Below are 24025 nucleotides of genomic sequence, written 5' to 3'. Positions count from 1 at the left end.
GGCGGCAGCAGATTTCGTGAACGTCACGCACATTTCTGAACGCCGATCGGCCCCGCTCCCGTGTGCTGAGAAGAGCTGGTGGCGGGGAGGAGAAGGGGCGTTTGGGAATTATAGTTCTCAGGTTTCATTGGGTAAGGGCGCGCCCCCTGCCTGGGCTCGGGGTGGAACTTCAGTTCCCGGCCTTCTGCCCAGAGTAGGAGGGGCCTGTAGGAAAAGGGGCGGAGAGTTGAGAAAAAAGGTGGGAGGAGCCATGAGAGAAGCCTAGCCGAAGGGGTGGGGCCTCGTGTAGCTGAACCGCCGTTGCCTCCGCCTCCGCCTCCGCCGGGGGTCTGGGAAATCTTCCCCGAGAGTCCGCGAGGATCCTGTCCACGCACGCGGGGGTCAGGCAGGCGGGTGCACGCGCGCGCACTGTCTTGGAGAGGGTGGTCGCGCGGGGGAATCCCCTCCCCACCTGCGCCTCCGTCTCCCGCCTTCTCCCCAGCCTTCCTCCGACCCCGGGACGCCAGGGAGCCCGGCGCGGTGGGGGCGCGAGGTGGAGCGGGCGGGGGCGGCCAATGCGAAACTGGCTGGTGCTGCTGTGCCCGTGTCTGCTCGGGGCCGCGCTGCACCTCTGGCTGCGGCTGCGCTCCCCGCCACCCGCCTGCGCCTCCTCCTCCTCCTCCTCCTCTTCCTCCTCCTCCGGGGCCGGCCCTGCAGGTGAGCCTCGGGAAAGGTGAGGTGGGGCGGGGGGCGGGTCTCAGCGCCGCGGGGGGAGGGGCAGGGGCCGGTTCCGAGCCTCGTCTGCCCCCCCCCCACCCTCCTCGCTTTACCACCGAGATTTGCAGGAGTGAGGGAGACCGCAAAACAGTCACAATAGTGACGACCAACCTTCTGCAGCGCTTTAAACCTTGGCAGGAGCTTTCTCATCTGATCCTAGAGTAAAAGCCACGTACCGGCGAAAGCTAATATGTGTGTTTTTTCTTATTCTCCATACAGAAAACCTCGCCGGCGGGAGCGATCTCTGCTCCCTTTCCTTCCAGCCTTTTTTGCACACATGCATGCACACGCATACACACACGTAATCACTACTGGAAGTCCTTCCTTCGCCTGTGTCCAGGCTGGCCTCGTCCGACTTGCTCAGGGCCAGCTTTGGGCTGTTCTAGACCCCATTTCTCCCTAAGCTCAAAGTTTGTTTACACAGGATTGTTGGGACCCATTGCAACCTTCCTTTAAAAAAAAAAAATCTGGTTTTTGTGTGAAGAATAACTGCTGTAAGTGTTGTAGTTTTGTTTTGTTTTTTTTTGCATGCTTGAGAGAGTTGAAACGGATCCAGACTTGAAATAGGCATGGCTCTGGTGGAAGTTCTGTTTCAATTTAGTTCTCAGGTTCCACCAAATAGAGTATAAATGAAAATAGTCAAAGTCCTTTTTTATTTGATCATATCCATGTTTTGGTGAAGTATTTCTTTTAAAAAGAAATTCTTTGCTCTTGAGCACAAGGTCTTTGGCCCTGGAAAACAGTATTCAGGCTTCGGTTAATCAAAACATTTTAAGAAGAAAAACTACGATTAGGAAAGAAAGTTGTGATTGTATAAGAATCCTTTAGAGTGGTTAGGGAGCATATCTGTTGTTTTATGTTTAATTCTTCTGGGAAATTATCCATTATCCCCTAAAAAGTAGAATTCTCTGGTAACCAAAAGTTTATAAGACAAGAATGGAATATTTGGGAATCCTTAACTGTTCTGACTAATTAGTGATAATTCTTAGACCTTGATAGGTTAACATTTTTTGGTTATTGTTTTGATTCTGTTTCCCTGAAAGAAGCAGTACAAGCAAGTTGAAGAGGCTTCTTTGTGTTGCCCTTACGATTAAGTCCTGTTCAAATAGGATTTGATGACATATCTAGTGTTGCAGTTCTTTTAAGTTCCATGGAAAAAAGATTTTTAAGTTTCTCCAAATTGGAATGAGCAGTAATTTATCACACTTAAGGATCAGTAATGCCCTGTGCCTTCTGCTAGGTTTCTACTTGGTTTCCTTTATGGGCTTTTTTTTTTTTTTAATAGCATGATGTACTCATAATGTTAGTCAGCAGGTATTTATGGAATACCCTCTGGGTGTATATGCCCTTACAAGGTGCTTGGGGTGACATAAACAAGAATAAGTAAACTTTATGCTCATAATTTAGTTGTTGGTGGTATTGTTCAGTCATGTCCAACTCTTCATGACACTGAAGACCATAGCACACCAATATTTTCCATGGGGTTTTCTTGGCAGAGATACTAGAGTGGTTTGCCATTTGCTTCTTCAGTGGATTAAGGCAAACAGGTTTAAGTGACTTGCCCAGGGTCACACAGCTAGCAAATGTCTGAGGGTGCATTTGAACTCAGGTCCTGACCCCGGGCCCTACACTCTATCTACTGTACCACCTTGTGCCCAGGTGTCATTAATTAGCATAGAAGAAAATAGCCTTGTAAGCTTCATAACCTCTAAAAATGATTATTTTATATCTAATCCAGTGATGCCCTCATGTACTAATGTATCCCAATATAATAGGGTCATAGAACCTTTGAATTTGAAGGTTATTTAAAAGTAGTTTAATTCAGAATCCCACCCAATGCTGGAGTTTCTTTTATGGAATCTCACTTGGTAATCCTACCTCTGTATGTAAGGTCAACCACAACAGTAACAATCTCTCCAGAGGAAACCCATTCCTTTGTTGGACAACTCTAATTGAGATAAACTTTTGTTTTTAGGTAGATCTGCCTCCTGGTGATCAACCTTTGGCCCCTGCTGTGCCCTCTTGGTACAACATAAAACAAATGTTTTACCTTTTTCCATGTGGTAAATCTAAAGCTGTTTAAAGGCTGCTGTTATATTTCCATAAAGGAGGGGTAGATTTGCTTAAGGCATGGCCCTATGCAAGTCCAAGGAACCTGAGAACTTTGGAGAGCTGGACCACTTCCTAGTGGATTAAACACTAGGGTAATTGAGGGAGTGGGCTAAGAGGACCTGCAGGAGTCCGGACCAGGAGTCAAGAGGATCTGCCTTAGACACTTAACTAGGTGGTCCTGGGTTTTTCTTTGTGGGCTTGTTTCCTTATCTGTAAAAAAAGAAGGTGGGATTTGAAGGAAGCTGGCTCCTTAGGTGGAGTTTAGGAGGGAGAACGTTCTAGGCATGAAGAAGCTGTGGTAGGCTTGCTACTTTTCTTTACCTCTAATGTTGTATTAATTTTTACAAATCTGGTTTCTGTAAGAGAGATAGTCTTATGGAGACTGCATATTGCCATTTATAGGTATGCAAGAGAATATTTTGTCTGAGTTTGCCTTCTTGGATACAACTACTGCAGCATAACTAGATAATGACATACCATTTCCTGTTTTTATTTTCTGCCATTTTTGCACTAAATTAATGGAATAAAGGGGTGATAATGAAAGAACAAAGCTGAAATAACGTGCACTGTGGACAGAAAGTACATTGCAATGATTTTTTTAGTAGCTGCTTCTTTGGAGTCGTTTCCATGTTTTAGATGGCTGTGGATCCTGTCTTTATTAAGTGTTGATTGTTTAAATGTATACAAAAAATTATTATTGTACACAAGGGAACAGATTCAAATTATTAGTTATAGTAAACATAACTATGACCTTTGGTTAAGGTCATGTGAAGTAATCTATTTTAATCTTGTGGGTTTTTTCACTTGAGTTTGATGTTTTATTTTTAGGTATGGAGATAAATTTGAAAAACTTCTTATCGTAGACTTTGCACAGCCTCTGGAACATAGTGCCTTGTATGTAGTTGTTGCCAATAAATGTTGATTTTATTTTACTTTTTATTATTACTCTCTTTTCTGTGGTATTTATGTTATTTTGTATTTAAATATAGCACAGTTTTGAAAATTCTGCATATTCAGTGACTTTGTAATTAAAGTAGAACTTGTCTAATTGATCTCTACAATTGTGGATTTCCTTGTTAGAAGTCTCTAATGAAAATCAGGACATTACCATCTGCTCTGCTACTTGGCCTTTCTATCTGATGTGCAGCTGAAACCTTCTTTATGTGTGTCTCCCTATTAGAATGTGAGGGTCTTTGAGAGCCGAAACTGTCTTGTGTTTCTGTTTGTAGCTCCAGCACTGACCACAGTGCTTTGTATAGAGTAAGTACTTAAAAAAGATGCTTTGTTATAGGATCATAGAGTTAAGGTTCATCTGAAGCATAATAGATTTTGCCCTAGGGCCCCTTATTTTAACTTTTTGTGCCCTTAGTTTTCAGTCATGTTTCTTGTAAGAAACACCTTGTTAGATTCTGCTTTCTATTCCATTCTTCTGTCTTCTGTTTTATGGATGAGTTCATCCCATAGAGATAGAATTGGAAAGAATTTGAGAATTCAGAGAGCCAGCTTCCACATTTTACAAATGAGGAAACAGACCCAGAGATTTGCCCAAAATTTCCCAGTTATTACATGTCTGAGGCAGAGCTGAACACAGGTCTTCGTGTTTATAAAGTACATTAGTTAATAAAATAACTTTGCTCAAATCCCTCCATGTGGCTACTGAAGAGATTTTCCTGTTGATTATGCCACTCTTCTACCCAGTAAATTCCAGTTGCCCTCATTGCCTCTAGGATTAAATATAACCTCTTCTGTTGTGTTATTTAATGCCCTCCATTATCTGACCTTACCATAACTTTCCAGCCTTATCATACATTACTCCCTACTTTCCTCCTGCAGCCAAATTGGCTTTCTTTTGATTTTTTACAAGACTCCAGTTACCATCTGTGAGCCTTTGTACTGACTGTTCCCCATACCCAGTAGACACCTTTTTCACTTCCACCATCTAGAATCCCCGGTTTCCCTTGACTTTGTTCAAAAGCCCCTTGTACAATAAACCTTTCCTGATTACTACTCAGGTGCTAGTGGCTGACCTCTCGAAATGACTGTGTGTGTCTGTCTGTCTGTCTGCTTTATAGAATATAAGGTCCTTCAGGGCAGGAGCAACGTAATTTTTGTCTTTGTATACCCAGACCCTGGTAAATAATAGGTGATTAATAAATGCTTATTGACTGGTTGATTGTTCACAACAGCCCCCTCCCCAAGCGAAGTATTAATAATGTCTTACCATATCTATCAAGTAGAAGAGGAAACAGACTCAGAGAGGTTGCCAAATGTCACATAGTTTGTAAGTAGGTGGACAGAGCCCATATTTGACTCAACCCCAAGTCCAGTAAGACACTTCAAGTTTTTTAAAAATGTATGTTGATGCCTTTTTTATGCAACATTCAAGATTCCATATATACTGCCCACTCGGAAACCTTTCTAAAAAAAGCAGTGATGTTAAACTCACAGTGTCTGACAATGTATACAACCTTCGTGGTGTACTCTCCCACCTCTCTAGAGAGAGAAGGGAAGTGCACTTAGTGTTTTTCCTTTATATTCCCCTGAAGACCAGTGTAAAGTGTTTAAGTTTTACTATAGTGACAGCATTCAGATTTCCCAAGAATTAAGTGTTTAAGTTTTACTATAGTGACAGCATTCAGATTTCCCAAGAATTATGTTACTAAGGTATCAATGCCTATTTCAATGAATGAAATGTATACTTTTGTTGTGAGGAGGAAACTGAAGTACAAGAAAATAATGGTTTGCTAAGATAATGAGGCTTATAGAGCATAGATTCCTAAAGTGTCGTGTCGTTCCCCCCCCCAGCAGGGAGGCAGTAGTAGTGTTGGGTGCATTTGGGGGGGCGTTGAATAAAAATAAAGGGCGGTGGAAGCATAAGGAAAGAAAAGATAAGAAAATTTTGAAAAACCTTGCGTGCATGTTTCATCTGTTGTGTAACAGAGTTAAAGTCGTAGTGATTACATTATTTTCCAAATAAACACACAAAATGCAAATTATAACTGATCAGTGCAAGTCCGCCTATAGGTTTTAACAAGCCAGTGTTAGCAGGCGAGCATGTTGTACATTGTTGGGAAATCTAGCATGCATCAACAGGAATATGAGCATGTAATGACTTACACTGCTGTACAGTTACATGACATAATATTGCGTCATCAAAATTTCAATGCAGAAAAAACAAATTTACAATAAATTATTACATTTAAGATGTGTCTTTTTAAAATTTATTTTTCTGAAATGATACAAATTAAAAAAAGTTAAAGAGTAGATTTCAGGGAGGGGGGTGCTGAGTATTTTTTTAAGGGGGTGCTAGCTTAGGAACCTCTGCTATAGAGCATCTGATCTCTTTCATCTCATTATATGCTTCCAGTGAGTTTAGTTAATCGATCAGCAACAGTTTATTAAGCATCTACTACGTACCAAGCACTTTCCTAGCTATTAGAGATAAAAAGACAAAAATAAGAGTGCTTACCGTCAAGGAGGACATGTTTTAATGGAGGAGGATATTACAGTAGTTCAGGCAAGAATGAGGGCTTGATCTGAGGGAGGAAGCCATGTCAACAGAAAGGAGATAGGAGAGATGTAGAGATAGAAATGACAAAATTTGGTAAGTGAGTGAATATGTGGGGTGAGGGAGAGTGAAGGGTCAAAGATAATGCTCAGATAGTGAACGTGGGTGACTGGAAGGAATAGAGAATTCATAATAGGAGGTAGGTTTTGTAGAAAAGTTCTGTTTTGTACAAGGTGAGTTTGAGATGGACATGGGACATTTAGTTTGAAGTTTCCAGACGGCATTTGGAGGTTCAGATGACTAGGGTTAGATGTTTAGATTTGGGAGTAATCTTCATGGGAGCTGATGGAAGTTTCCAAGTGAAAGAATGTAGAGCAGTAGTGTCAAATAGAAGTGGGGCTACTAAACTGTGCACAAGGATCCCTGTGGACTACATATTGACTTAGAAAGCCATTCTGTTATATTTTTGTTTATTTTGTCAAATATTTCCCAATTATATTTTAATCTGTGGGGAAGAAGAGACCTGTGTGTTTGATGCCTCTCGATAGAATAGAGCCATTAACGTTCAGCTCTCGAATATTTGGGGCTGTGTAATCTACTTTCTAGCTGTTCACCTTATCTCTACTTAACCTGCTCAAAATGGGATGCTAATAGCTAGCAGTAGCCTATATAGAAATATAGGCAGAGTAAAGAAACCATCGTGGCAGGCTGAATAAGCTTCCTAAAAACTTCCCTGCGTGCTGCAATGTGAAAGGGAGTACAAGGTAGGAAAGTTTTAGAGTGTGTTCTAACCCTTTCAACCTGCTTGACTTAAGTCTTTCTGGTCCACTTCCCAACTTGGCTTTCTGTCTCTGAGAAGGTGGGAATTTTCAGTTATCTGTTTGAAAAACTTGGTTGACCTTGAGAATTGGTCCAAGCTGGAGCAGCTCAGTGGCACAGTGGATAGAGCACCAGCCCTGGATTCGGGAGGACCTGCGTTCAAATCTGGCCTCAGACACATAACACTTTCTAGCTGTGTGACCCTGGGCAAGTCATTTTACCCCATTGTGTAGCCAAAAAAAGAGAGAGAGAGAATTGGTCCAGGCCCTCCTAAGTTACTGATAGGATGACAGCCTTCGCTTTGACCTTGGCCTTACTACCCTACTGCTAGGTCATTTTGGCTGCCATCCTACTAGAATATTTTCCAATTCATTTCTTTAATATTCATTTTACATTTGGGTTGACTCCTCTGTGCCCCTGAAGACTTTGTTTGATTTTGTAGTCTGTGTTGCCAGTGTGAACGTTATATTTTGTTGTTCAGTCTTTAAGTCATGTCTGACTCTTTATGACTCAGTGGACCATAGCATGCCAATACTGTTCATGGGGGTTTCTTGGCAAAGACACTGGAGTGGTTTGCCATTTCTTTCCCAGTAGATTAAAGCAAACATAAGTTTAGTGACTTGCCCAGGGCCACACAGCTAGTGAATATCTGAAGCCAGATTTGAACTCGGGTCTTCCTGACTCCAAGCCTAGCACACTATCCACTGAGCCATCCAGCTGCCTCAGATGTTCTATTAGCTAGGCTTTATTAGCACCACTGGACATCGCAACCCATGAAACAAAGTTGATGAGCAAACTAGGATAAAATTGCTTTCCTTTTTTAAAAAAAAAATCTTTCCTATTGCTTTTATTTGCCAAAATCTTATTAATGACAATTTCAACAAATGGAAAAATACAAAAATCTATCAAATAAGGAATAAAATTCAAGCTTATTTACATTTTGAATTCAAAAAAGACATTAATGCCCTGATTTCTTATCCATCTGTGTATCACGTTTCATTGCTATTTTCTTTTTATTCTTTATATTTGTAATTTTTTGCAGCCTGTTTTACATAAAGTCCTATTCCAGTGCCTCATGATGGTATAAGTGACCTTGAGTTCCCAAAGCTAAGGTTTCAAGTATAGGCCCAGGAACAAACTGCATCTGTATTCATTGTCTAAAGACCCATTTAAGCACAGAGGGGCTCTTTACCAGGCTGGTCATGGAAACTGCCAAAGGCCATATGTATGCTGTTTGAGGGGTTTCAGTCTGCATCAATAAAAGAAATGCCCATGCCAACAAAAATCACAGATCCTTGAAGTACATACAATACAATGACAATTCCTTGTGCTGGTAACACAGGTTAATCAATTTCCCAGTTTTTAGACATAAATATTTTTGCTAGGTTTTCTATTACTATATGTAAAGCAACTATAAATATTTTGTATAGAAAAGTCTTTTAATAGTAACATTAGGAGACAGACCTATTAATACAAGGCTTCTTAATCCTGGACCCATTAACTTTAAAAAATATTTTTATAATGTCATTTCAATAAAATTGATTTCCTTTCTAATTCTGTGTATTTTATTGTATACGTTTAAAAAAATCATTTCTGAGAAGGACTCAACACACTTCCAAAATTATCCATGAAATAAAAAAGACTAAGAACCCTCTTTGGTGAGACTAGATCAAAGTGTTTTCCTTCATGTATTTGGTATGAAACTGGCCTACCATCTCTTCCCCAAATTGTTGTTCCTTGTCCTATTATACTTTCTTTGTCCTGTTTGTCTGGAAAGCACTGTCCCTTCACCTCTGCCTTTTTGGGTCCATATCCTTCATCAGGGCATGGTTCAAGTACCCCCTTCTATACAAAGCCCTTCCTCTTAATCCCTCTCCCCAATAGTGTACTTTCACTCTTAAAATTACTTTACATTTACATATATGTAAACGTGTTCCTCATAGAATATAAAATTCTTGTTTTTGTCTTTGGGTCCCTATTACAAAACAAGGTGCCCACCTCATATTAGGCACTTAATAAGTGGTTGTTGAATTTATTTAAGTCAGTGATAAGGACCCACATCACCAAGTGCTTACTGGACATTTCAAATTAGATGTCCCCCTAGGCATCTTAAACTCAGTGTGTAGTGCAGAGCAGGGTTTAGTAGGGAAAGAAAGATAAGTGGTTGTGGTCAGTTAATGAGATTTCAAACTTATGCATCTTGGAGGCGAGCTAATTCTTCGAACTGGTAAGGGCTAAGATGTTTCTGTATTAGTTTGTGGCTGAAGTGGGATAGAGAAAGAAGTTGGAGTTGAGGTTGAGGAATTGAGAGATCAAGTTGCTAAAGTATTATCAATTTGAAATTAAAGTCCCTGAGGATAATAGCAGGGGATAGGGTGGAGAAAATTGTTTATGAGCCAGATAATAAATTCATTGGGGAAAAAAAAAGATGGGAGAATGTCTTGGAAGGCAGTATATAATAGCAGTGATGGTGGGGAAAGAGTGGTACAAATAACCCTCTTAAGAGTAAAGGTGGAATTGTGGCCTAGTGAGTGAAGGCAGGGAGTGGGAGGAGAAGTCTTCACAAGTGGAAAAGTTTGCAAGGGATAGGGTTTCTTTGGTGGAGCCAAGTTTCTGTAAACGCAAAAGTGGTTGAAAGAATGTTGGTTGAAAATATAGGTGGGGGTGAGAGAGGCTGATTTGAAAAGTGCAAGGGCTGGTTTGAAAAGGAATATTCCATGTGGTGGGATATTGCTAGGGCATGATGCATTTACTTGGAGTGAGACCTGGGAAGAGTAGAAGTGTTGATTCAAAAGATATGACTGGAGTTGAGAAGCCACTGCAATGGTAGGTAGATTGCTGTCATGAGCTCCCTGGCTGCACTAAACCCAAAAAGGATTTGCCATCAGTCTTTGCCATAGTTGAATAGAACCTGGTGAATGTGTACCTCTGGGAGATGTCTTCTCTGAAGTTTCCCTGCTTCTGATTGAGGAGGGACCAGGTAAGGTTGGTGAATTGAGCCCTGCCTGTTTGAGTTTTTGTGTGCTTAATGCTGAAGTTTCTAAAACTGGTCAGTAGAGGAGAACACAGTGGACAGCCCTACTTCTAACATGTTTTTCTCTCATTCCTTTCAGCTAGGTCCTCAGGTCTTCTCTAAGCAAATTTAAACTTAAGGTGAATGAAATCTTATCTTTTACTGATCTGTAAACTATAAAGTGAATATCTTTTCTCCAAGACCTTAGGTGGTTCCTTTCTCCAAAAGGGCTGATTTTCCCCCCACACTTTTGGGTTGTTAGATAAGGAATTTGTTGACCCTAAAATTATTTAACATTAAAGGGTTACAGAGTTATTGAAAGATGCTGACTTCTTCAAGCAGAGAATATTTAGGTTTTGTCTATCCAGGGAATAGAATGATGATTGACTTGCTTCCCTAAACCGATTCTTTGGTTTAAAGAATTTAAAATATTGAAATAAATATTTTATTTTTTCAAATATTTTCAAATGTCTTAAAATATTTTTCTATTTTAAATATTTTTTTAAAATTTTAACATACATTTTTTTGGTACTGTGGTTATTTTTGATGCATAGGATGCATCTAAATATTTATCACTTATTTCCAGATCAACTGACTTTATTTCCTCAGTGGAAATCAAGACATTATGATGTGGTAGTTGGTGTGCTGTCAGCTCGAAATAATCATGAACTACGAAGTGTGATCAGGAACACCTGGTTGAAGCACTTGAAACAGCATTCAGAATTAAGTCAACGGTAAGTTGTTTCGTATTTCAGTGCCTTGCTGGATATATAGAAACATAGAGTAGGAAACAGTTATCCTGAACATTTATTTTGAAGATTAGACTGTTGCCAGTGTAGGAGAAGTTATTATGTCTAGCTACAGTTATGCCCAAGAAATGAATTTAACTGAATTACTTTTAATCATATAATGGGAGAAGAGTATTTGTTGAATGTTTTTATTTTAAATACCAGTGTTTTAATTTTAAAATAGCGTATTTTACATGCTGTAGCCTTAGAATGAGGGATATTACACATTGACTATGTAGCTATGCCATAAACTTTTTCTCACTAACTCCACAAAATTAACTTTTTTAAAATCAAGGTACACATAAAATGAAATTTTGTGGAAAAATTTAAGTCCTGTGTGAAGTAATATTTGTGATGTGTACTGTATTCTTATTCTTAAGTTTCTTGCAGGGAGTTTTGGTAAAATACCTTATCTGTTGGCTTTTAGATAAAACACATAACAGGCTAACAAAAACTCAGTGCCCTTTTCTCTCTTGTCAGCTGACTAGCCAGTCTCAAGATGATAGTGGGGATTAGTGGAAGGGATATCTATGTAAGGAGAGGTTTATAGTGGTGGATTGATGTGCCTTTCTGGCAGGCATCGACCCAAAGCTATTTAGGGTTGGGTAACTTAAGAGCCAAATTACTGAAAGTGAATTTCATGGTCACCAACAGTTAGCTCTAAGAAATACAGATTTCAAGTCTTTATTTCCTACTGTTTTCATTCTTTTGAAGGCATTTACTAAAGGTTCTTTCATGTCTTGATCCCTAAGTAATTGTAGGACTGTAATCCTTCAGATCGTGTATAAGTGAATTTTGAAAATTATTATTTAATTATTGGAAAAGAATTTCTTAATTGAAATGCATTTTATCTTTTACCAATTTGCCTCATCTTGCTTTCACTTTAATAATCTTAGTGGCTTGTTTTTGAAACTGATTGGATATCCTTGTAAGCCTAGGTAAAAATTTCTTCCTGCAATTACATCTGTTGCCTTTATAGTTTTGTTTGAGAATGTGCATATAACATGGCTAAAAGCCATCTAGGACGAATGTCTACAACAGAAACTTTTAAAATCATCAATAGTTTCTATTTATATTCATATACCCTAAACTGGTTGTTAAAGAAAAAGATTCTGCTTTGACTGGCCATCAACTAAAAAAAAAGTATATTTGTGTTTTTACAAAGTGTGTCTGAACTTCAGAAGTCTTATATTTCATATTAGAGAGTCATGATGTAGACCTTCTTTTTAAAATTATGCTGTAGCCTCAATAATAGAAGTATAAAGAAACAGTCATAATCCAGGAGTTTACTGGCCATCCTCTTTTAGTGGTGGCCAAAGGTAGGATCTATAACTTTCAGTAGTAGAGTAAGGTTAGAAACGAGCCTCTGTTTATTTAGTATTTTTTGTTTGCTTGTTTTCCTTCAGCATGAAGTAAAGCAAAGCTAGAAAGTTAATTTTAATGAGTACTTATGACTCAAAAAGGACAGCTTTTGAAATGGGCATAGGAGGAAGCTGCATGGTCAAGATAGAATACTATTAATTGATGTTAATGCCAACACATCTCTCAGTGTGCTTGTGAAGTTCATAATAGGTGCTCGTGGCTGTGACGTGCCTGGGGAAGATCGAGAGGACCCTTATTCCTGCAAACTGCTGAACATCACTAATCCCGGTGAGTGCCACACCACATTAGTGTTCATAGTTATCTTGATTTTGTTCATCCACTCTAGGCTTTTCTCTCTTTTTGGCCCTACGGTTACCGTCAGTCACAATACTGAGATTATTAATTTCGAGTTGCTGAATTTAGCAGTATGTAGTCATTTTTGACAAAATTAAACCTCTCTCCCCCACTTCCTAGCAAACCTCCTAATGTATTGGGATACAGATGGGAGTCTCTTGGCATGTGTAGAATTTCAGAAGGACATGATTTTTCTTTTTCTTTTATGTTATCAGAAGATCGGACTTTGGTGTTTCAAGTATATGCAATTGTTCCTTACGTATATAATAGAGGAGAAAGATAAACATTATGTTACTGAGTTTTGAACTCCTTGCAAAGTCATTTTTACCGTATTGTTCATTCAAATCACATTCTCTAAAAATATTTCAAATTAATTACATATTCAGTTTTGTAGTGTATGTGTTTGTGACTTTCCCAAGAATCCTTGAGCTTAAGCTGCCATAACACAGAAAAGTAAAATTAAAACTAGAACTGGAACTCTACAGCATGGTGCAATAAAGAGCTTAAATGTGCTTTGAAAACATTCTTTTTAATCTTCAATAAACCTCTGTCCTCAGAATGAGAAGTTTTGAGCAGTTCTTGGCAGGGGTTGGGGAAGAGGGAATTACTTCATCTTTGTGGTATTTTGAAATACTATTTAGGGAAATTTCAAATCCACTTTCTAAAGAGACACATGTTTTATTTATTGTAAAGCTTCTGTGAATGATGATCAGCTCTAGTTTGGGGCAGAGGTGTCAGGCGTGTAGCTTAAACCAAATTAAAATCTAATTGGGAAACATTTAACAAAATAAATAAAGATACTATATACCATAGGTAATAGTAATATGTGCTTTTCTAAGTCAGTATGTAGCCAGCAGGGATCTTGTTAGGATTTTTTTCTGTTAAATATCAGCTTTTACAAATGCTATGGGAACATGTTTTTGCTTCTTTAGTGGAGTAGGTATTCTTGCTATTTGGAGTCATTTTTAAAAGGTATTTGGAGGGGTTTTAGGGGAGAGCTCAGCTGAGTCCCTGCCTTTACTCTGCCATCTTGGCTCCACCCTCCATTCTTGCTATTTGGAGGGAAGAGGAAGAAGCCTAACAAATAATTGGTTTATTTTTAGAAGCAATTACTCACTTTAGTTTTAGCAGCCCAGCTCACGATAAAAGTTGGTATAGGTGAAAGGTTTCATTGGGTTTGTATATGTAGCATCTGTTTCTAATTTCTTCTGATTCTTACTCTGTGTCGCAGTTTATCATAGTTTCCTCCTCTATAGAATGGAGATAATCATGCTTTTGCTACCTACCTCGTAGGGTTATTGTGAGGAAAGTGCTTTGTAAAATGGTGTATAAACATGAGTTGTTATTACTTCCCTAGTTTTAAATCAGGAAATCGAGGCATTCAGTCTTCCTGAAGGAACTGCAGCAGGGTTCTCTGAGGATCAAGTTGTCAGTGTGAGCTTTCGAGTTCTCTACCCAATTGTCATTACTAGTCTTGGAGTCTTCTATGACGCTGGTGATGTGGGTTTCCAGAGGAATATTACTGTCAAGGTGTATCAAGCAGAACAGGAGGTATTACCCTGCTTCACAAACTGTTTTTTCCAACCCTCTTCCCTCATCCCTTAACTTCTTTCCTGTCTTGTCAGTATTAAACTTGTTTTTTGTCAATATTAAATTTGTTTTCCGTAGAAAAGGTCTACAAAATTAGTCTGCCGCTGCCTGACTCAGAAACTTGATTTTCCTTTCCTTATTTAATGTGATGGAACCTTTTTGTAATTCTGGTAATATCGTTACCATCTATATTCTATTTTGTACTACGCTATGTATTATATTAGGTTATTATATACTACTAATTATATTTGGGGGAACACAATTTAACCAAAAGTATATCTGAATGAAGATAGTAAAGAATTGTGGTATAATTGTATTGTACTCATGTATTAGTGAATATGTAAAATTGTCCCTGGTTTTCAAAAAGAATGTCACAGTAAGAAAAATAACAGCAATGAATTCCCTATAGATTCCCTAATTATTGTACTACTGTTTAGTTATAATTTACTGTACTCTGGAAAAATAGTGCAAGACCAATTTTTTTTTAATTAACTTATTTTTGGCAGGGCGATCAGGGTCAAGCAACTTGCCCGGAGTCACATGGCTAGTATGTGTCTGAGGCTGGATTTGAACCCAGGTCTTCCTGACTCCAGGGCTGGTGCCCTGTGCCACCTAGCTGCCCCAAGACCAAATTTTTAAAGCTATTTTACTCTCCTTCTATGGCCAGTGGCTGCCATTGTAATTTTTAATTTCGCTCAATTTTAGTATATTTTCATTACTATTATCTATATTTTTTGTCATAAATATTGTCTTTTTAAAATTTTTTCCTCTTTAGCAAAGAGAGTGAGGTATTTATAGATCCAATCAATATATGTTTCAGTTACTTTGAAAAATTTCCATTGTAGTGGTGAGTATTGTTGCATAGTGTTTCATTTGAAGAATTAGATTTGTTCTGCTTAAGAGACGGGAAACTTAGGCCGCTTCCTAACCAACAGAGCCATCCCAAAGTGGAGTGAGCTTTCCACATGGGGGGTCTTCAAGCAAAGTAGAGTTCTCCCCATCCTTGGTAACCCATCAGGTGTGATGTAGACAGAACTCTTGTTTAGCCAGGGATTAAACTACTTGGTCTCTGGTTTTATTTCTTCCAGCTAAGCCTGTAATTCAGATTTCCTTCCAAAAATATAAAATACTCATTTGCAAGTAGTGAGAGAAGTAGAATGAAGGGGCAGTCTTAGTAGAATTGGGAAAGTAGTTCCACTGGTGTGGGTGCTATATTCATAGAGCCCCTCCATTGACATGGATGTATTTGACCACAATCTAGTATTATTGCTATGAGAAGAGCCTCATCAAGTTAATGATTAGCATATAATTAGCCAATTAGCATATAATTCCATCTGTTATGCCTAAGTTAGACTTCTTCTATCTGGGAAATCCTTTAAGTGATGTGAGAGTTGTAGTCCTTAGTATGCCACCGTACTTAATCTGGAAATTAGGACCTGCTGTGACTTGCCAACATCAGATACTTAATTGTCTTGGTAGTGGATGAAGATGTATCTGCAGCTCATTATTCTAAATGAGTGTGCTACCAGCAGGGGAGCCCAATTCATAAGTACAGTGCTTTGACCATGTTATTGATTTGACCTTTAGCTGCTTACTGTACATGATGTTGTATGTAACTGGTGACAAGTTAACAGTCTCTGTTCTAAAGTGGCTTCTAGCTTAAGTCGATACTGGCACGTATTCAAAAGCCCCCACACAAAACTATGTTCAGACCCACTACCTCCTCCCACCAAGGTTATAAGACCTTATTTGCATGTAAGTCTGATGTTCACACCTACTTCCCTAAAGAAGCAAAAACATGTTCCTGCAGCATTTGTAAAAGTTGATATTTAACAGAAGAAAATCCTAACAAAAAATTGTAATTTTAGAAACCTTGTGTCCTTTTAATAGCTTTTATGAGATGTTCCCCTCATAAGTCAATGTGTATATTAAGCATGTAAATAAATACATTCTTTTGGCTAAAACCGTGTTCAAAGAAAATAGGCTGTTAATCTAATGAAAATCAGCCATCTTTATATCCCCATGGCTTGGTTTTTGTCTCACCTTCTCTTGATGTAGGATATCTCTCACACACACACACACACACACCCCTATACCTCCCCACCCCCATTCTCCTTTCATTTGGCAATGTTTCACATACCCAACTGCTTTGGGGCACATATTTATTTTCTAAATTAGAATGAATTATCATTTTAGTTTGAAAACTAAATGACATCATCGGCATGATGGAGGGAGATTCAGTGTCCTAACTTGATGATAGATGGAAGAGGAGAAAAGAGAGGTCTGGGGTTGGTAGAAACTAATGCTGATTAAACCAAATAGAATATCAATATTCCTAATAATATATTTAACAAGGTATGAAGAGTGACTTTCTCCCCTGACTTTTTTTCCCCTGACTCTGTGCCCACAGGATGCTCTCCTTAGTGCTCGTTTCAGTCCCCCCAGCTGTGGAGTACAAGTCAACAGACTATGGTACAAACCGGTGGAGCAATTCATTTTGCCAGAGGTACGGGCCGGGAAGAGAAGGCTGAAGCACTAGTGTTGTACTTGGGCAGGGAGGGGTGACACTGCACGTATTGAACTGACTCGGGATCGATCACAAGCTGCTGGACCAGCATTCATTTGTGAGCCAGGAGAGAGCTCTGCTGTCTAATTCCTTACCAGGCTTCCTTATCGGGGCAGTAGGAATGCAAATTCAGTTGCAAATTTTTGAGATTTCCTAAAATATTAGTGAAATTATTAGAAGACTCCTGAGTCTTTGCATTTTCAAGCACTGTAAGATTTGCAGGCTGATGTTGGGCTGTTTTTTCACATGTCTAGGGTTAGTCTTATCCAGGAAAGAAATAATAAGGCAACTGTGAATTTATGAGTAAGATCCTTGCTGATTGTGTGTATGGATTCCATTCTGTTCAAGGAACAAGAGGAGAGCAGTTTTGGTTCAGTCAGGGGCCTCTCATAATGAGTTGTCAATGCTTGACAATGACTTGACAAATGGAGACCTTAATCCTTTCGTGCTAACCCAGATACCTCCTAACATGCTGTTGACATTTGGCCTGTGAGCTGATTTGTGAAGTAACTGCACTTTTACCAGCTGAAGTTATCTGGCGTCTCAGTTCACTGCACGGTGATGAGCAGGGAGGGGGGAATCTGTATAGCAACCTCTCTGTGAAAGACTAGACAGCATCTGGTGAACCCCTCAGACAGGAAAGGAGGAAGAAAGCCAGCCATCAGTTCTTCATTACCCACTAGTCAAAGAATTACCATTCTCCCTCCCCCAGCCTTAGAAAAGGGAGGAAAAAGATTTCTCAAAATTCACAAAAATTATCTTCCCCTTATCAACATCCACAGTGATGCTTCTGACAGTATCAGTGCTGAAATTGCAGGTAGGATTTTTGGTTATTCACATACTTACCAAGAGCCTAAAAACTAAAGTTTTAGCCCAGTTTTTTTTAGGTTTTAGACTGATGGACTTCTGCAGATTTTCTTAGGTATGCCAAGTAATACTATTGCTATTAAAAAGTTTCCTATTGTAAATCCACTTATTTTCTTGTTGAAGCTAGATTATAGTATGCTAAATTTTAAGGATGAATTCCAGCTTTGCTGCATCAAACTTACTAGCACTGAAGAAGAATAGTTATAAGGAGTTTGCGAGAATAGAGTCAGCAGAGAATGATTGATTGAGAGACAAAGAGGTCACTTTCTTCCATGTAAGAGAAGGGAGTATATGATTGGGCCATCATTTTATTCCCTCCTGGAATGTTCACTTACTAGCCTCCCAGGGTAGTATGTCAGCAGCACAGCTTGTCAAGTAAGCAGATCTCTTGAAATGTTTTCATTGTGTAACTCACTGAGGCATAAATCTCAGTGTGGGGTCAAAGAGGTAAATGAAAGCTGCAGCATGTGCCACTTAAACTATTGCGTAGTCTAATTTCACATTTCCTCAGCATAAAAACCAAAACTCATTTCAATATTTGAAAAATTAGCCTGTTTTGGTTCACTTGAATCAACTAGAGATTTATTTTGTATTTATGTATAGCCCTGTTTTTGCTGAGGAGCCAAAACCCTATAGTGATAATCTCTTTCCGCCTCTACCTCTTTTTGTCAGCTTAAAAAAAATTATTAATATATTTCCTTTTGACACAGCAGACAGTTCCCCTGCCCCCAGAAAAGCCTCATAAAGTATATTTGCTGTGAATGTACTTTATCTTTTTGTTAACAGAAAGAGAGGTGTCTTTTAAATTTGACAGAATGGTATTAATATTGACTGTTGCCTTCTCTCTTTTTTTAGTAAGCATCCTCATTGGATCTTTTTTTTTTCTAATTAGACTTTGCAAGTGTTGTACTTCTTAGTTTAAAAATCTGTTCCAAAATAGAATTAAAATCATGGATTAATTTCTTCCTAAAATGTTTGTATTGTTTTTCATGAAATAAAATTATTTCCTGAGAATTGTGGACATTTAGTATAAAAACCCAGCAAACTACTATGAGTTTGGCACTTGGGCATTGTACAGAGTAGCTGCTTTAAAAATGCTTGTTGTTTGAATTAATTATGTTTTTTTTTAAATAGAAAATTTTTAAGTGTTTACAGCTTTTAACCTCATCTGTAGAATTACTTCTTGCAGAGCTTAAGTTTATAGAAAGAATAACCTCATTAGTAGATATTTATGCCATTTATACATTATCTAATTTGAAAGTAATAGGTAAGGTATTTCAGAGAAATACTTCACTTCTGTCTGTCAGACTTTTAACAGTCTTATCCATCCGGAAACTCAGAAATAATCCTGCCTCTAATTTCCCCCAAAAGTTGCTATGAACCCTGAAAATAATAGCAAGCCTACCCACTATAGAGTTAGAACCACGTTTCAGCAATAACTTACTGATTTAGAATTATGTACAGAATTAAGCTAGTCAGGTTTGCTCTCTATATTATCAGCCTTGTTAAAGGAGATATGAAGGACAAGTCAGAAATGGTAAGAACGACAGTTGACATTGAGTGCAGATATAGTCGATAGAGAAGAACTGTCAACTCTGAAGCTGCTGGGTTCATTTAGTTTAGGGGTAAATATATAATTTCTCAACTATCTTTGGGATCATCAGTCAGTGACCAAGTACAGAGTCAGAGTGGACCTTTTGCTAAGCTGTAGGGAAACAAAAAAAGGCAAAAACTCAGATTCTGCCTTCAAGGAACTTGTATTATGATGGAGGGACACTCCATGTAAATAACTAGGTACATACAAGGTCTATCCAGAGTAGATAGAAGGTGATGTGGGAGGAGGAGGATATTAGCAGCTTTGGGTAGGGAATGAATGGGGAGATGTAGGGACGCATTGTGTCCCCCATTTCCCTCACCAGAGGAGATGAAATTTGAACTCAGTCTTGAAGGAAACCAGAGAAACTAAGAAGCAGAAAGAAAAAGGGAGAGCATTCTAAGCATGGCGAATAGCCAGGGTGGAGACAGAGAGCTAGAAATGCAATGTTGTTGTCTGTGAGGAATAGCAAGTTGGCCATAGCTATATCCCAGACAGTGTGGAGTGCAATGAGGTATAGGAAGAGGCCCAGTGGTGAAGAGTTTTAAATACCAGAAGGAGGACTTTATATTTGATCCTGGAGTCCTCAGCAGCCAGTGGAGTTTATTGGTCATGCAGATGCTTTAGGAAGGTCTCTTAGGCCACTGAGTAAGGCTGGGAGACAGTATGGAAAGCTATTAAAATAGTAGAGGTGAGAGGCAGTAGAGTCCTGAACTAGGGTGGGGACTGTGTGAGTGGGGGTGAGGAGGAGCATACATGAGAGAAGTTTGAAGGTAGAAGTGAGATGGTTTGGCAACCAGTTAATCAGATGTGTGGGGTGAGTGAGAGTGAAGGGTTGGGGATGACACCAGGGTTTCAAGCCTATGTGACCAGAAGGATGGCATCTTTGACAATAATAGGGAACTTGAGAAGAAGAGAGAACTTGGGAGAAAAGAGTTGTGAGTATTTTTATTTTTATTTTCCTTTTTTTGACAAACTGAGTTTGAGATGGTGATGTGGTACTAGAACCTGAGGAGAGAGACTAGGACTAGATATACAGTTCTAGGGGTCATTAGTGATCATTGGACCCCCGAGAGCCAAAAAAAAAAAAAGAGGACAGAGCTTTGGGACTCATGGGGGAAGAACCAAGGAGACCAAGAAGGAGGGATCCGACAGGCATGGTAGAGCCAGGAAAGGGAAGTGTCACGAGAACCTAGCAGAGAGAGCATCCGGCAGGAAGTAGTCAGCAGTGTCAGATACTCCTGAGATCAAGAAGGATAGTAGCTGAGGTTTGATTGGGCAGTTAATAAGTCAGTGGTAACTTTGGAGAGAGCATTTTCAGTTGAATGATAAGATCAGAAGCCAGATTCCAGAGGGATAAGGGAGAGAGAGAGGAGAGGAGGCGAAGGCACCTATTGTGTACGGCTTTCTCAAAGAGCTTACCAAAAAGGAGAGGGAAGATCACACAGGTATGGACAGATCAAGTGAGATTTATTTATTTTATTTTTTGTGTTGTTTAAGAATGGAGGGAGATATGGGTGTATTTGAAGGCTTCATGGAAGGAGTGATTGAAGATTATAAAGTGACTGGGGGTGACTGTGAGAACAGTCTGCTGGAGAAGCCTGGGAGGGTTAGAAGAAAGGGGGCCAAAGAGAACAACCAGCTCTTCATCTGAGAGAGGAATGGAAGAGGGCGAAGAAGGTGTCTGAGTGCTGGGAGATGAGGAAACTTCTTGATGAATGACCTCAGTTTTTTTCACTGACATATGAAATCTTTAGTGGAGAGAGTGGGAAGAGGGTATTGTTCCTTAAAAATAAGATAACTGATTTTCATAATGATCCTTCATCATCCAAAAGAAGGACTGTTCAGCATCCTCTTTAAGAAGGTAAGGAGATGTCTAGTATATGTTTGGAAAAAATTTTTTTTAACTAATTAATTTATTTTTAGTTTTCAACATTCGCTTTCACAAGATTTTGAGTTCCAGATTTTCTCCTCATCTCATCCTTTCCCCCACCCCAAAATGGCATGCATTCTAAATACCCCTTCCCTTAATCTGCCCTCTCTTCTATCTCTGCCCGCCCTTCTCTTATTCCCTTTCCCCTCAATTTTCCTATAAGGCAGGATAGATTTCTATACCCCATTGCCTATATATCTTATTTCCCAGTTGCATGTGAAAACAAATTTTTTTTTAACATTTGTTTTTAAAACTTTGGGTTCCAAATTTTCTCCCTTTCTCCTTCCCCACTTACCCTCATTGAAAAGGCAAACAATTCGATATAGGTTATGCGTGTGCAGTCATGCAAAATACTTCCATAGTAGTCATGTTGTGAGAAAATAAGTATATTTCCCTTCATCCTACCCCACCCCCCCCATTTATTCTATTCTCTCTTTTGAACCTGTCCCTCCTGAGAAGTGTTTACTTCTGATTACACCCTTCCCCAATCTGCCCTCCCCTCTGTCATCCTCCTGCTCTCTTGTCCCATTCCCCCCTATTTTCCTGGAGGGTAAGATAGATTTCCATACCCAATTGATTGTGTATGTTATTCCCTCCTTAAGCCAAATCCTGTGAGAATAAGATTCATTCACTTCCTTTCACCTTCCCCTGTTTCCCCCCTTTTTTTGTAAAAGCCTTTTCTTGTCTGTTTTATGTGAGATAATTTACCCCTTTCTACCTCTCCCTTTCTCCCCGTATAATCCTCTCTCACCTCTTACTTTTATTCTCCAGATATCACTCCTTCATCTTCAACTCACCCTGGGCCCTCTATTCATCTATATAGAATATATAGATATAGATATAGATATATATACATACGTATAATTTTTTTTCCCTCCAACTACTCTAATACTGACAGAGGACTCATGCGTTGCAAATATCATTTTTCCATGCAGAATGTAAACAGTTCAGCTTTAATAAGTCTCTTATGATGTCTCTTTCCTGTTTACCTCTTCATGTTTCACTTGAGTCTTATATCTGGAAGTCAGATTTTCTATTCAGCTTTGGTCTTTTCAGCAAGAATGCTTGAAAGTGCTCTATTGCATTGAATGTCCATTTCCCCTGAAGAATTATACTCAGTTTTGTTGGGTAGGTGATTCTTGGTTGTAATCCTATCTCCTTTGCCCTCCAGAATATTCTATTCCAAGCCTTCCTGTCCCTTAATGTAGAAGCTGCTAAATCTTGTGTTATCCTGATTGTGTTTTCACAGTACTTGAATTGTTTCTTTCTGGCTGCTTGCAGTATTTTCTCCTTCACTTGGGAACTCTGGAATTTGGCTACAATATTCCTCGGAGTTTTCCTTTGGGGATTTCTTTCACTGTGATCAGTGGATTCTTTTTTTTTTTTTAATGCAATTGGGGTTAAGTGACTTGCCCAGGGTCACACAGCTAGTAAGTGTCAAGTGTTTGGTCTGAGGCCGGATTTGAACTTAGGTCCTCCTGACTTCAGAGCCAGTGCTCTATCCATTGTGCCACCTAGGTGCCCGATTCTTTCCATTTCTGTTTTGCCCTCTGGTTATGAAATATCAGGACAGTTTTCCTTGATAATTTTTTGAAAGATGATGTCTAGCCTTTTTTTGATCATGACTTTCAGATAGTCCAATAATTTTTAAATTATCTCTTCTGGATCTGTTTTCCAGGTCAGTTGTTTTTCCAGTGAGATATTTCACATTGTTTTCTATTTTTTCATTCTTTTGGTTTTGTTTTACAATGTCTTGATTTCTCATAAAGTCACTAGTTTCCAATTGTTCCATTCTAATTTTTAAGGAAGTATTTTCTTCAGTAATCTTTTGGACTTCCTTTTCCATTTGGCCAATTTTGCTTTTTAAGGCTTTCTTCTCCTCATTGGCTTTTTGGACCTCTTTTACCATTTGGGTTAGGCTATTTTTTAAGGTGTTATTTTCTTCAGTATTTTTTTGGGTCTCCTTTAGCAAGCTGTTGACTTGTTTTTCATGATTTTCTTGCATCACTTTCAGTTTTTCCTCTACTTCTCTTACTTCTCAAAATCTTTTGAACTCTTCCATGGCCTGGGACAATTCATATTTTTCTTGGAGGCTTTGGATGTAGGAGCTTTGACTTTGTTGTCTTCTTCTGGTTGTATGTTTTGGTCTTCTTTGTTACCAAAGTAAGATTCTAGGGTCTCACTCTTTTTGCGCTGCTTGCTCATGATCCCAGCCAATTACTTGAGTTATAAACTCTTTGTTAAGGTAGGGGTCTGCTTCCAGTGGGGAGAATGTACTGTCCCAGGCTTTGGGGGTTTTGTGTAGCTGTTTTCAGAGATACTTGTAGGGACCTGTACATTTTCATTTCTTCCAAGGTACTGTGATCAAGGGCAAGGTGTTTACTCCTTTCCTGGCCTTTGCTGTGGTCTGTGAGTGACCACAAGTATTCTTTTCTGCCTTGGAACTCTGAGGAGGATTTTCTCTCTACCTCCACTACAAGCTCCACCAAGCCAGCGCTCCTTCTTGCCCCAGGACTGCCACCCAGAACTGTGACCAGATCCAAGCACGGGCAAAGCAAGAGAATCCTGCACCAGCAAAGAGATCCCTGCAATCCCCCTCTGATCAGCCACTTGATTCCCCCTCAGTCTGTGGGCCTCAAGCTCAGGAAGCAGCCGCTGCCCTGGGGTCGTGCTCAGGGACTGGGGCTGGGACCTCACTTCTCTCTCATAGCACACACAGACTTTTCCTACTGACCTTTTAAGTTGTCTTTGGCGTTTGTGGGT

At 39.3% G+C, this 24025-nt stretch overlaps 1 protein-coding gene across 1 annotated transcript in view; it reads left to right on the top strand.

Moving 5' to 3' along the window:
• The first annotated feature begins 554 nt into the window (after positions 1 to 554).
• LOC114049683 (UDP-GalNAc:beta-1,3-N-acetylgalactosaminyltransferase 2) overlaps positions 555 to 24025 on the top strand; it is a 37317-nt gene continuing 13846 nt past the window's right edge. Inside the window, exons 1-5 of the mRNA XM_027871006.1 lie at positions 555 to 696; positions 10795 to 10942; positions 12546 to 12646; positions 14070 to 14263; positions 16713 to 16808. Coding sequence (XP_027726807.1) covers positions 555 to 696; positions 10795 to 10942; positions 12546 to 12646; positions 14070 to 14263; positions 16713 to 16808 — 681 coding nt within the window. The remainder of the gene's footprint in view (positions 697 to 10794; positions 10943 to 12545; positions 12647 to 14069; positions 14264 to 16712; positions 16809 to 24025) is intronic.

The sequence above is a fragment of the Vombatus ursinus genome, unplaced genomic scaffold (assembly GCF_900497805.2).
Source record: "Vombatus ursinus unplaced genomic scaffold, bare-nosed wombat genome assembly UNPS02014798.1, whole genome shotgun sequence".
NCBI classification, from domain to species: Eukaryota; Metazoa; Chordata; class Mammalia; order Diprotodontia; family Vombatidae; genus Vombatus; species Vombatus ursinus.
Note: the sequence above shows the minus strand (reverse complement) of the source record. Positions and strands in the feature narration are given on the sequence as shown.